Source organism: Mesitornis unicolor, unplaced genomic scaffold (assembly GCF_000695765.1).
Source record: "Mesitornis unicolor isolate BGI_N332 unplaced genomic scaffold, ASM69576v1 scaffold8235, whole genome shotgun sequence".
NCBI lineage: Eukaryota > Metazoa > Chordata > Aves > Mesitornithiformes > Mesitornithidae > Mesitornis > Mesitornis unicolor.
Window position 1 is genome coordinate 27,344 of NW_010187500.1, and position 13,523 is coordinate 40,866.

General features: G+C 38.2%; 1 protein-coding gene across 1 annotated transcript in view; it reads right to left on the bottom strand.

The window, feature by feature from the left end:
* Positions 1–1,087: 1,087 nt before the first annotated feature.
* The window catches only part of SEMA5A (sema domain, seven thrombospondin repeats (type 1 and type 1-like), transmembrane domain (TM) and short cytoplasmic domain, (semaphorin) 5A), a 149,461-nt gene continuing 137,025 nt past the window's right edge, over positions 1,088–13,523 (bottom strand). Inside the window, exons 16-21 of the mRNA XM_010185467.1 lie at positions 12,815–12,985; positions 8,580–8,735; positions 7,862–7,877; positions 5,475–5,500; positions 3,051–3,262; positions 1,088–1,621 (exon numbers count right to left, since the gene is read on the bottom strand). Of these exons, the coding sequence (XP_010183769.1) occupies positions 1,502–1,621; positions 3,051–3,262; positions 5,475–5,500; positions 7,862–7,877; positions 8,580–8,735; positions 12,815–12,985 (701 nt within the window). The 3' untranslated portion in view covers positions 1,088–1,501. The remainder of the gene's footprint in view (positions 1,622–3,050; positions 3,263–5,474; positions 5,501–7,861; positions 7,878–8,579; positions 8,736–12,814; positions 12,986–13,523) is intronic.

Sequence of the window (13,523 nt, forward strand, 5' to 3'; positions counted from 1 at the left end):
CCTTTGCATCTAGCGGGCTCAAAAAAATGAACACTGAATTTTTGAATCTTTAATATTCGCTTTTACTCTCTTGTCACAAGCTTCTGAGAATAGCAAATGCTGCCTTATTACTAAGTACTCTGTAAAATCTGACCCAAATCCCTACCTTTTTTACTTATACATCTGGAATTTCAGATACAAAAATAACAATGTCATGAATGTGGTTGAAGAAAGACAGAACAAAGAAAATCGGTATAAAAATCCTTTGTGTTTCCTCACCTGCCACTACAAAAGGAATTAAACCTGATAACTTAAAACTCAAACAGTATTTTAAATATTTACATCAATGAAGTCTAACAAGATAATCACTTAAAACACCATAAGAATGTTCATCTAGGTGCTGACTAGCATGGGTTGGACATGGCAGCAAGATGAGACAGTGCTTTGCAAATACATCTGATTTTCTGAGCCAGCTTTGCTTGCCAGACACGTGCATATAAAGTAAAAGCCAGAAAGAGAAAAGCAGATCTATGATTATGCCTATGTACCCCCAAGAGCCTGAGATGGCACACAAAATACGGTGCAGTTGTACCTTTCCATGACCAGCCTGACGACGAGTGCTACAGCAGAGACAGGAGCAGGTTCCCATACACACACACCAGGGAGAGGAAGCCTGTGGGACACCACGGCTTGTGCAAACCCATGCTTTGCAAGACTGGTTTACCAATAACATAAAAAACCTTCCAGTGTGCCTCTCCTATCTGTCCTCCTTCCCCAGCCCTCCCATGCCCTTCCACACTTTCCCAAAAATTAAACTGAACTAGGTAAAGGCTTTAAGTGACTGGGCTCGGCTCACGACTGGAAATTACCAAACCTGTAGCTTCCTGGGTTAATTACAAGATTGTACCCCTTGGTGAGGCCTTAGTCTCTGCACTCTGAACAGCTGAACTGCAGCTGGAGTGATTTACAGCCTGGGAAGATCAGCCCGACAGCCCAGAGCTGCCGCAGAGCATTGCTAAACGACCACCTTTCTTCCTGTTGTTCCCAGCACCCTGTGAGCTCTTTTTGGTGGTGTGAGCTTCAGGAGAGCTCCCTTTTCAAATGTTATGAAAATAAAAGACAATGCTTGGAAAGAAAATTAGATTTGTACTCCTGGCGCAGCTTTAAGGGGTAACATTACTTTTTTTAAAAAAAGCTTAGGAATTACTTAGTCACTTGTTAGAGAAATCTGACTGGAAGTTTATGAAACTGAGTGAAGTGATGCAATCCTCATGAGTGGTCCAGCAACACCAAGGGGCTATAACTGCACCTGACACTGAAGGCCAACCTTGCACTCTGCAAAGAAAACATCATGTCACAAACAGGTGTTCTGGGCTTTTGGCAGCAATGGGACATTGATGGCTTGGATCGTGCTTGAAATGTCTCTGAACTTCATCTCTGAAGCCTCAATCACATGAGCAGTCAAGTAGCACAGGCCTTGGGGACTGGGGAGTTACAGGAGGCCAGAAAATACACTAGCTCATTAGTACTCATCATAATTGTTGAAATCTGTAAAATAGGTATTAGAATAAGTTTTTGCAGTAAGATGTGGATTGAAGTATTTGTTTCTTTCCTCCAGAATCAGGTTGTTTTTGTTAAATGCCTGGGGAAAAAAAAAAAAGAAAAGAAAGAGATAAGAAAATGAGAACAAAAGAAAGGCAGCCACTAAGTGCTCTTGCACCAATGCAATTTTTGTGGGAAATATCTGTGTATAGTAAGTCAGTCCAAAGTGCATTGAGAAATACCTGCACATTTACAAAACCTGTATCTGCTTAGATAATAACATTCCTATAAAAAGAATGCTACTCAATAAAGTAAAGCCAGGCACTTTTCCACAAATATTATCAAACTAATTTTATGATTAACAATAATTTTAAATCATACATATTCAGTTCTTCCTACAAGAATGATTCACTCATTATCTCTTTACTGAATAAGAATTATTTTCTCTTTAGTGCCTTAATTCCTTGACTCTCAAATGCAGTATGTAGGAGAAATATCAGAAAGTCTTAAAAGTGGAAATCCTGGGTTGTTTCTTAAAAAGTGATATGGGTACTTAGAGTATGAATTTTCAAAGCGTAGGTTTTTTTTGTTTCTGTACCTATCCAGGGAGATGACTAGTGGAATTTGAAAAAGCTTTAAATTAGGTACATACTCCACCACTGACTACAAAATCTATACTTTTCTTGGTTTTTTTTTAAATGAAATTCTTTTAAATCACTTTAATTAAAATGAAAAATGCAGAAATTAAAAACTGGATTATCCAGGTAGGATTTAAGAAAAATCCTCATTTACAAAAAACTTTGCAGCTGCATAAATACACTGTGTAATAGGAAGATACTGAACGAGGGATTTTCAGAATGCTTATCCTTCTTTAATTCAGTGGATTTGAAAAGCAGAGCTATTGTAAAATGTTATAAGAAGAAAATGGCGGTTTGGAAACAATGATCACATGATATGGATAGCATGCCACACTCTTAGCTAATGTAAAGCTGTACTGATCATTTACAGAATATTTTGTATAGGAACACTATCTGAGAGTCTGATCTGGAATACATTCCCCAGATACATCTCCTGTATAAAGATATGGTGTGGGAAGATGAACAGCACCCTTGACACTGTATCACTGGGGTCAAAGGATTATCTTCAGTATATGTCATGATGATTGTTAATGGCCCTATTTACCTCTTGAACAAGCCACTAGGGAACACAATTAGGAAAAAAAACGAACCAACCCATAAAACAAAACTTGAGTGGTCTGTTTGTTGTTTTTTTTTTCCAGGAGAGGCTGCTGCTGTATAAATTATGCATACACACAAAATGTAACTTCTTGTGTAATAGGGATTGACAAAGGAAAGGATCTGTAATTAGAATACTTCAAGTGAAATCTATTTTTTGTCATTAACAATCAGCCTAATTTGAGTCCAAATGTCACTTCAGAAAATTAGCAAGTAGAATTCTTTTGATACAGTACAAGTGTCATCTAGGACCATACACGCTGTCCTTTATAGAGCTCCCAACCCACTTCTCACCTTGATGGCTTCTACAGAATCATATTTGTCCAGTTTGTTGATATGGTTGGTAATGCTGGTATTTAGAGGAGCGGGTGACACTGGGTGGATGACAGTTGCATCATGGGACTGTTGTTGATATCGTTGGCAATAAGTGTAAACAAGCAGAGTAAGAAGGCAACCAAGTATTGAGCTACTTAATCCCACAGCGATCATGTGGAACATGTTGAACTCTGTAGAGTGGAGAGCAGAAAACAATCTTATTTTTAAGAAAGTAGCAATAAAAGCTTAAGCTTGAGGAAAAATGCAGAAAAGTGCTTGATTCAAGTAAGGATAAGGGAAATTTCATGTGTTTCCCAGAAACATCTCAACTGCAATGACTTATCTCTACAGTAGTAAATGCATTGTACTTCCCTGAAGGGATCATTATAAGAATCTTAAATACCCATACATCTCTCTAAGTAATAAGACTGAGATTTTTGAAAGATGCTTAGACAAGTTCAGAACCCAAATAATAGATAAATGAATTGCATTTTGTATGTTTGAATAGTCAGCAAAATTTTTCTTCAAATTGTATAACAAAGCCTTGTTATATATAAATTATGTATACTATGTACATACATAGCTTTTTTTAGTGAACTACAGTATCACCTCCTCTGCTGTTCTTCTAGTTCTTCTCCTACACACAATTACTTGTGACAGAACTAATAAAATCCTGGTATCTTTGAATCACAATTCTGCTTTTCCTAACATGTTTTCCATATCCCCTTTATTTGGTGCATGCCCCAGAAGCAGTGGTGTATGCTTTTTCCATCCCCTGGTTTGATTCTTGCTGAGTCTCACTGTTTCTGTATCTTTGATATGTGTCAAATTTGTTCCCTTCTCCAGCCTTCAGAAATTTTTTCTGTATGTAAGGGGGGATTGAAGAAGAAATGACAGTATTTTAGGGGAAAACAGGAAGAGAGGAGAGAGACAGACACTCCTTAAAGCTCAGTGTGCTTTTAACCATAGCAGTCAGAGTGTAAAGTCAACAAGTCAGAACCTAGCTCTCTCCTGTCTGCTCTGTCCTTCAAAAATAGTCTGGCATCAGACGATAGGAAACCACCTACACAAGGATTAAAACAGAGAGGAAGCTCACTGCTGCGTGAAACTGCAGAAGGGAATCTAGAGCAGTCACCTCCTGATGCTACTGAACAGATGTAGCAAGTCAGATGTGGCACCAGTAGGATTAGCTGGAAATAAACAAGCTCCACTGCTTTTCATTGTTATTTCAAACTGGAACTGTGCTTTTTGATGAGGAAAGAAGTATCAGTGAGAAGCTCACATTGGAAATTTCATCTTAATGTTACTGAAGATTTGTTTGTGGTTGCCTAAATGCACAAATGAAAGATTTTAAACTGAAAGACTGGCCCTAGTCTGAAAAACGCCTGTTAGAACATTTCTAGTTGATATGGAAAAATGGGCCAGCACATGGGTCCCATTTTTTTGCATGTCCCTAAAGTAGGACATTTACATGCCTACTGGGTATTTAGAAATACAAGCTAATATTTAGGTGACTAGGTTTACTGCCCCAACATATAAATTATCACCGAAATAGCCTACTATGCTTTTATGAGAGTTTCCCACTGTTGCAGAAGTTGGCAAAATGTTTCCAGAGTACCACTGTTAATTAGAAAAAAGTTGAATCACAGTATCCTGGTTCCCATAACAAGTTACCATGCACACTGGTACCCTTGCATAACCACTGTGTTTTCATTATCCCTTATTAGGTTAAAAATGCAGCTTATCTGTACATGGAAGAATACTAGAACTGGCCTGAGCTATTACCATGACGACACAGTCTAAGCGTGATGGCTCAGCACAAAAAATGGTCATTTTTCCTTTTTATCTTTCTTCTTCTTCTTGTTTGCTTTTTTCAACAGCTTTCTCTTTCAAGATTGGTTTTGCTAGCATCAAGATTCTCTGGAACGGGACTTTTTTTTTTTTTACTTTTTGGTTTTGTCTTTCACAGCAAAGCTGGAAATTAGTCCCAGATACAGTCTGATCTATTAAATGGGTTAGCAGGCTGGCTTTCTACTATTCATTTGGAGTCCCAAAGAGGTTTATGAAATTACTATCCTGAAAAAGGTAGAGCAACTTTACAAATTTTAGCTTACTGATAACTAGCTTAAAATAGGAATTTCTTTTTGAGACAAGGGTTACTGCTGTACTGAAAAAGAAGAAAATACAAATATCCAGCAATACATGTTCCTGTTTCAAAGAGGCAGATTGGTATTTAATGAGAAATCCTGTAGTAACTACATCTCTTTTTCTGCACTAGTGCAAATAATGAGAATGTGGCATTTAGAAGGTAGAATAAAACTAAGTGCAAAAGGTGAAACAAAAGGAAAACATGGGGAATCAATATTTCAGCATTTAATACACATTTAGAGCTGAAAAGCTTACCGCCACATCGTTTTTCTTCTATGCTGCTGGATCGTGCCACTGATATTTCTAGAAAAACAAATAAACTGTTTACGCCAAAGAGAAAAAATATTACATAAAACTACTAGCCTCATTAACACAGTAAGGATTAAAAAATTATTCTACTGCATTCACTCCAAATTCAAAGTAAAAAAGACTTTGACTATGTGGTGTAAGTAACCAAAAGGTCCAAGGACATCTTTAGGTTCCTTAGTTTCCCAAACAAAAGCAGAAACATATTTTCAATTCTTGTCTCAAAATATCTCTGCAATTAAAAACACAAAATGGGCATGAAAACGTTCTTTCTGGACTCTAAGCACGCTGAGAAAGCATTGCTTTTCTGGATAGGAAAATTTATGAGAGTTTAATTATCTTGTGTTCAAATAGGCTTATTGCTTCTAGAAGTCACATCTAGCACTAATGTGAAAAGAGAAAATTTACAAATCTTCAAAAAGACGACTGCCAATTTCACAGGTCTCAACTGTAAAATGTCATTTCAGCCTGTATCCTTACCAGTGTGACTTTAGAAGCATTCTGAATAAATACTGAATAAATGTCTGTTGGTAATCAACTTTTCCCACTTCTTATTTCAGGACCATGGCTTCTGTGGAGGAAAGCCCTGCCTTACAAATCTCTTGAAACAATCTGAAAGAGTCAATGACATATCGATACTGGGCAGGTGGGGGTAACTGACACAGTTTACCTGGATTTCAAAAAAGTTTTTAAGTTCCTTGCCAAAGGTTTTCTAAGCAACAAAGTAGATACAGGAGATGAGGAAAAAGACAGAAAACAGGGTAGGACTGCGGGCCCAGTTCTCACAATGGAGGACCTAGGTTTTGCAGTGAAGAGATAGAAAAGCAGGAGGAAAACTGTGTTTTTGAAGTTTGTTGATGACACCAAGTTAAGGTAGTATGGACAAGGGCATGCTGTAAAGAGCTGCAGAAGGATGTTACAAAACTAGGCAATAAAATATCAAATGAAACGGAATGTAGATCAGTGTGAAGTGAAACATACAGTGGAAACCAATCCTAGTTTCACATATAAAATGATGGCCTGTGAGCTGACCATCACCATGAGTGAGACTGGGGATTTATGACAAATTGTTCCATGAAAACATCAGCTTAGAGTTCAGAAGCAATCAAAAAAGTAAAACAAATGCTAAGTACTACCACAAAAACAATAGTGAATAGGACAGGATGTCAGCATTATGGTTCTTTACAAATCCATGTGTTGTACACACCATGAACCCTGTCTGCAGCTCTGGTTTTCCCACTTAAGGGTATCTTTAGTAGAACTAAAAACAGACCAGAGAAGGGCAGCAGTGATGTTCACAAGGATGCAGTAGCTTCCGTATGAAGAATTAAGAGAGTAGGCTTTCCACCGCCAAAAGATGATCCACGTGCAGCTTCTGCTAAAGGGATCACAATTTTTCACCCAAATCAATACTATTTGAAAAATGAGAAAGTATCAGACATGTCATAACAGCACTCTTGCAGAGAGTTAAAGACTGAGAGCATACTTTGTCCGGTTGAGATCATTAATTCACAACCCAAACAAAAAGCAAAAGAAAGTGTACCAGACAACCAGAAAGCTCTGCAAGGTAATGTTGGTAAGGACTAACTCTGGAAACACAGCAGCAGCAGTGATGAGGAGTCATTTTTGCACTCTGCCAGAATCACTCTATATACTAATTTCTGCAGAGGAGCACAGCTAAGGTAAGCGGGAGGAGACAACATGAGCATGGACACACCAGCACTCTATGGAGGAAATGAGGGAGAAGAATTAGAAAAGGAAGAAAGGTTGGGAGGAAGGGAACTCTGAGTTGGAGGACCTGGAGAAGTGAATGCAAGCTGAGCAAACGCAAGAACGTAAGCTAGTTTGCCTAAGGTGAGCATAACAAGCATGTCCTTGTCTGCTGTGAGATGGATAATTTGAGGAGGAATGGCTGACAAACCAAAGTGGTGGCTCGTTTCAGAGTCTGAAACCATCTGCTTTATAAAACAAGATGTAGAGCTTATATTGGATTAAGCAGGGAATTCACAGAAAATGAATATCAATGGAGCTGCTTCTGTAGTGTGAAAAAAAGGGGAAAATAGAATGTGGGAGTTTTTGCTTTCACACTGATATTTTTCACATAGGTTTTGGAGGAAAAAATAGTATTTGAGAGCATTTTAAAGCATTATGCACCATCCACAAAAACAGTGCTTAAATGTTTATTTCTTTGTTATATTGTACTATACTATACTATACCACATAGTTACAGGAAAAAAAAGGTTGCTGCACTGAATAAATGTAATTTCATTTCAAATTATATATTCAAATGTAAATTTCTCTGCTTGTGAATAGACTGCTAGCTTTTTTTAATGTACACAGGTGGAAGGATGACTGCTAACAGCAGTGCAATGTGGCCACCCATACTGTTGCGTGGATTTAAATGACTGCTGTGATTAAAAAAAAAGAAAAAATGAAAAAGAAAAGAGTACAACCATAAGTTTTGACAGATGCTATAGAATAATACATAGCATTACTATCCACCAGGTACTTGGTAGTCATGGAGGAGATAAAGACCCAAGGCACAGTTAATAGTATTTACCTTTCTAAGCAGTTATTCTCTTAAGAGACTCTGTGAAATGATTTCCAGATTAAAACTACCACAGCACCCACTTCTGTACATGCAGACCACAAAACCTAGAGGAATGTTTCTCTAAGAACCCCCAAGTCTCAAAAAACACTCACATTCAAGTAAAAAGCAAATGATTTCCTCTAGTTACGTGTACCCATCCCTGTACCCTGCTACTAAGTAGGATAGAAGAGACCTGCAGCATGCTGTGACAGAAACTAACCAAAGTCTCAGGCAGTGACAGGAGGGACAGCTCCATAGCACTCAGTGCCATGAGGCAGATTTTCATGAAGACTCCAGGTCCACCAACGTCGTCTCTCCATAGCAGACCAACACGCTTTGGCTGACAAAAGGCAAGTCCTGTACCAGCCCTCAGCTCTGCACAGTGCAGTCTGGGACAGCACTGCGCCTCACTCCTGAAATGCTGAGAGATTTCACCAGCCCTTCACGGAGCAGGCTGATCTCACCTGGTATAACATTGGAGTCCAAAGCACAGGCTCGGCTCTCCGTTGTGTTGCCCGTGCACTGGCTGCCCACGGGAAACAAAATGATGCACTGACGAACACGGAACTGGAGGCCGGACGAGTCACACTCGGACCACTCAGACCACTCAGACCAGCTGTCTGCAACAGGCAGAGAAGGACACACATGCAGATGCTGCAATTAAGTATTTCAAGTACACTGAGTGAGAAAGAAATAGCCTCAATAGTGTTTCTGAATTATGACAGAAGGCCTCATCCCCAGCTACCACCAGCTAGCAGAGGACAGCTCTTTCATTATGCTAAAACAAAGGCAGTTCAGTTTTGGCTAAAGTCTCTGAAATGTAGAGTGTTATGGTAAATTTGTCACAGATGTATTATGGCATCAGCTTCTGCCACAGCCTTTGTGTGTGGAAGTGAGGAACTGGAGGGATTCTGCAGTGGTGATTGAAAGAGTGATTGCCATGTAGTTAATTCCAGTCTACGTTGCTAGGGTGGACAGTGACACTGTCTTTTTCTTATGTACCTGACAAGTAGCAATGACAGCTATAAGACTATGTATTCCAGGTGTGAAACAGGATGTTTATTTAACCACAAAAATAGTCGTATCTTGCAGATACATTTTTCTTTTTTTTTTTTTAGCTTTTTTATTTCTTTGCTGCAGATAGAAGAGATCTCCTCAAGTATTCTCACATTCCCTTCCCCATTTGGTTCATTATCAGCTTCTATTTTTTTTCTGTATTTCTTCCTCGCCCTATGTAGTTTTGATTAAGACATATTTTATTTCATGCCTGTGTGATCTCAGAATATTTCCCTTAAATGAAGTGATTTCATCTCATTCCCATGAGGTGCTGTGAGTTTACTGAGCTCAGCTTTCTTAAAATTCAAGCACAAATCTTGCCTTCATAGCATTCTTCTGAGTTTGGCATATATAGTAAATGACAGAGCTCAGTTAAACATTTTTCTTTTTTTGTTGGCTTCCTCACTGAGATATGTTTCATGGATTTTACATGCATTAAATTGTCCTAGTATGCCAAACCCAGTCTTTTTCTAGTTCAAACTTTTAATTCAATTAAATTTTATGTCACTATGAAACAAATTTACAAATTTCATTTTGCTTCAAATAAAACAGTATATACTAACCTATTTTTGTTTCAAGTTAGACTGAAAAACATCATTAAGATTTGTGAATAAGTTGGAAAATTCATGAAAGTTTTGCACACTTTTTGTGAATCAGGTGGGAAGCCAGGAAGTCTTGCACTGTTTAAGACCTTTCCATGTAGGCAACACAGGGCATCTCGAGTCCCTCGGTGCAGCCCAGGCACTATGGCACAGGTAGTCAGAGCTGCTGATCAGCTCTGTCCAGCACACAGAATCACAGTGCAAATGTGAGAGAAAGGGACATCTCTGCAATGGTGGATCCTGTTACCAAACATGTCTTTGGAGGACTGTCGCTGTTGGAAGCTCAGAGAGTCACACAGAAGTGACGCAACCAAGACTGACAGATGTAATATTTCAAATTGGCAGACTTGCCCTTTGTGGAGCCACTATCTCTGCCATCACAGAGATGCTGAAACCATAGCTTTTGCATACACTTCTACAGCCTCAGTTATCCTGCCTCATCCCTTTGATTTCTTTATCTTCAAAGTATCTGAGGCTCTCTTGTACCTCAGGCAGGCTCCTCTCAACTTGCTCCTCAGTTCTTTGCAAAATTTACAAGGATGAAAAAGAGAGATTGGACTGAAAAGGTGTTTAATACGGAACTGCTCTTCACCTCTAGCACAGCAAGGCTTACTCAGATGTCATGTCTTCTTCCTACAGAGACTTGGTTGGCCTTTGAAGTCAGGTTAAGACCAAGCAGCTCCTGAAACATCCCTTGGTGAAGAAGGCACCTCAGAAAGATCAGGCCACCATTCTGTAAGATTATAAATTCCTATCATGCAGAACTACACCATTATTTATAAATGCTCAACTGCTTTATCCATTATTTGCATGTGTGAGTTAGCAATTCAAGGGCAGAATATATTTTCCCCTTTTACAGCAGCAGTAAATACTTTAGGTACAAAATACTGCTTTATTCAGTACATTACAGACACTGTTGCAACCGATTACACTTAATAATAAACAGCCCATAAACCACTACTGATCAATAGTGCAGTGCTTCCATTCATATTAAGGTGATTGCATTTGGATAAGTTAAAAGAAAAAACATAGACACAGTGATATAGCTTTAAAAATGAAAGATGAGAAAAACTGATGTTTAAGTGCATACTTGAATACTTTCAGTTGGATTTGCCATTAGCACTCCATATCCTCAATAAATTCTTACCATCAGGATTTCAGAAATTCTAGTTTTCTGCTAGTTTTATTTGCGGGGGGAGGGGGGGAGAGTACTCTTTCAAATGCCTATAAATCTTTACTCTTTTCACAACTTAAGAAATGTTATAAATAATTTCAATTTTTACATATGCATTTCTATGCTGGATGTTTGTTCTTAAATTCTAAGTGTCACTAGTATTCCCTTCCTATATTAAACATGTCACTCAAGCTGTACCTGTCATCAATGGTACTTCCAAATCTGTACAAGGAGGAACCACTGGCCACATGACCCTCACCACAAGAAAATGGCTCTGACAGGATGCAGGAGTCTATCCAAACTTGACAAGTGTAGCACTGTCGTTATTTTTATCCCATACCAAATGTGAAATAAGAGCAGTAAATAAAAAGTTGTGAAATCTACATCGTAAACATGAGGCAAGGGCCATTCTCGCATCTAGTTGACGATGTGCTGTTTCAAAAACCTATGGCAAAATTTCAGTGAGATTGAAATATTAATAAAACATCACAGAATGTGAGAAATACACTTCACCCTCTGAAACTTTATTGCTTTATAAAAGTTTTCACTTTCTTGAATCGAAATGAAACCAACCTCCTCCTCCAGCCTCACATCTTCTCCAAAATTTGGGAAATAAGCAGGTCAAAATAAGATGAAGAGATTATCTACAACTGTTAGCAAACTGTCCTTTCCAGAAAAATGGCAGTAGAAAATAAATGTGTAACGAGAGAAACAGCTGCAATGCTAGCACAATGAACACACCAGTTCTGACCTTTTAAAGATACCTTAAGGATCCCAAAGTGGCCATGTAACCTCTACATACAAATATACACTATTTGTCTTCAAAAATCAAATAAACTGATTTCTAACTTTTTTTTAAAAACAGTACAGAGTGTTACATCCGCTTTAATTTTGACAAAGTAGGTACTTTCATTCTGCTGCAAGACATGCAGTGCCTAGGAAAGGAAATTAAATTAAATTGTAGTTCAGCACAGGTAATAGGATCCACAAATTCAAACTTGCGGGGCTACTGCCTTCACATGCACAGCCTCATCATACGAGCAGAAACCTTTTACTATGCAGTCTAGAAGCTCTCAGTGAAGCAAGTAATACAATGTGGCTTCAAGGCTGCTTAGTTCCTTTTGCTGTTGCCTGTAATCCATTATTCAGCAATAAGTGAAAACAAATTTTCCCACTGACTTTTCACTAAAGATTTTAGCTAGGTTTGTATGGTTTTTACTCTCTACTTTTCACTTAAATATAATGAAAAAAGTCTCCGTTAATATAGGGCAAAAGGCAGAGTCAAAGTTAAAGTAATGATCCATAATATCCTACAACAAGCAGGATTGCTGAGACTTTTCATTTACTAAGTACTCCACAGTCATTTAAAAAGATGAAGTCTCTGCTCCTTAACATTCAGTATTGAAGAAGGTATTTTACAAAGAGCATTAAGGTTTGCTTTGTGCTTTATATGAAACCAGGGCAAACATTATCTACTTGAAAGGTCTTGTGATAACACATATTGTTGAATATTAACCTCAGCAATTTGCTTGCTGTGAATGTTTAATATTGTAACAAATGCACTTCTTTATGATATTGTTATTAAAAGTGTCGCAGACTGTTTGCATGCTCCACTTCAAGTATTATACAATTTTAGTTTATCCAGACCCGGAACCTGATAACTTAAATTTTAATTTTTAAAGGTGGAGGGCGGAGGTGGTGTCCTGTAGGCTATATGCTGCTATTACTTGATTTACTGTGACTTGTAGCATGTAGAAACATGCACTTAATAAGGGAGAGAAATTATTTGCTCCTAAATAATAGATCAAGGTGCATTATGTTGCCTAACTGTGAATGCCTTATTCTGTGGACCACTGATTTACCATACCTGGACACGGCTGTGTGTTGCAGAGTGCTTCTTCAGTGTGCAGTCCAAGGCAGATGTCTCCTCCATATGCTGGTGCTGGATTTGTACAGGAGCGAGTTCTCATGTAATGCCCTCCTCCACAAGTTGCTGAGCACTTTGACCAAGATGACCAACAAGACCAGCCTCCATCCACTGAAAAGACACAAAATATCATATTGTTCCAAGTTCACGTGTGACATGACAAAATCTAACTCATCTTTCTCATATTCTGTGGATCTAATTCATGGCCTACTTAAATTATTGGACATTTTTAGATGCCACTGATCATAGGTCCACAAACTTAATCATACCACCAGGCAATTTAACTTAGATATTTTAAAAGATCCTGGTATACTGGGAAGTCTAACAGAGTTATGTATACACGTAAGACACTTTCAGAGGGTACCGTAATAGCTTTAAGGCCAAAACTCTTTTTCTTTTTCTTTCTCTTTTCTTTTCTTGCATGTGAGGGAAAAAAATAAAGCTTGTTTAGCAGAACTATTATAAGCTTGAAGTACATTTTTATTTATAAAATAAAATTTTGACCAATAATATCATCAGAGATTGAGGAATCCAGATTTTGTTTTGCAATCCAGGTGAGATTGCCTTAACCCTACAACCCACTTCAACTGATCTAACACATTTGTAGGGTTTGATGGGCCAAAATAATATTACAATCTTAATGCAGGTC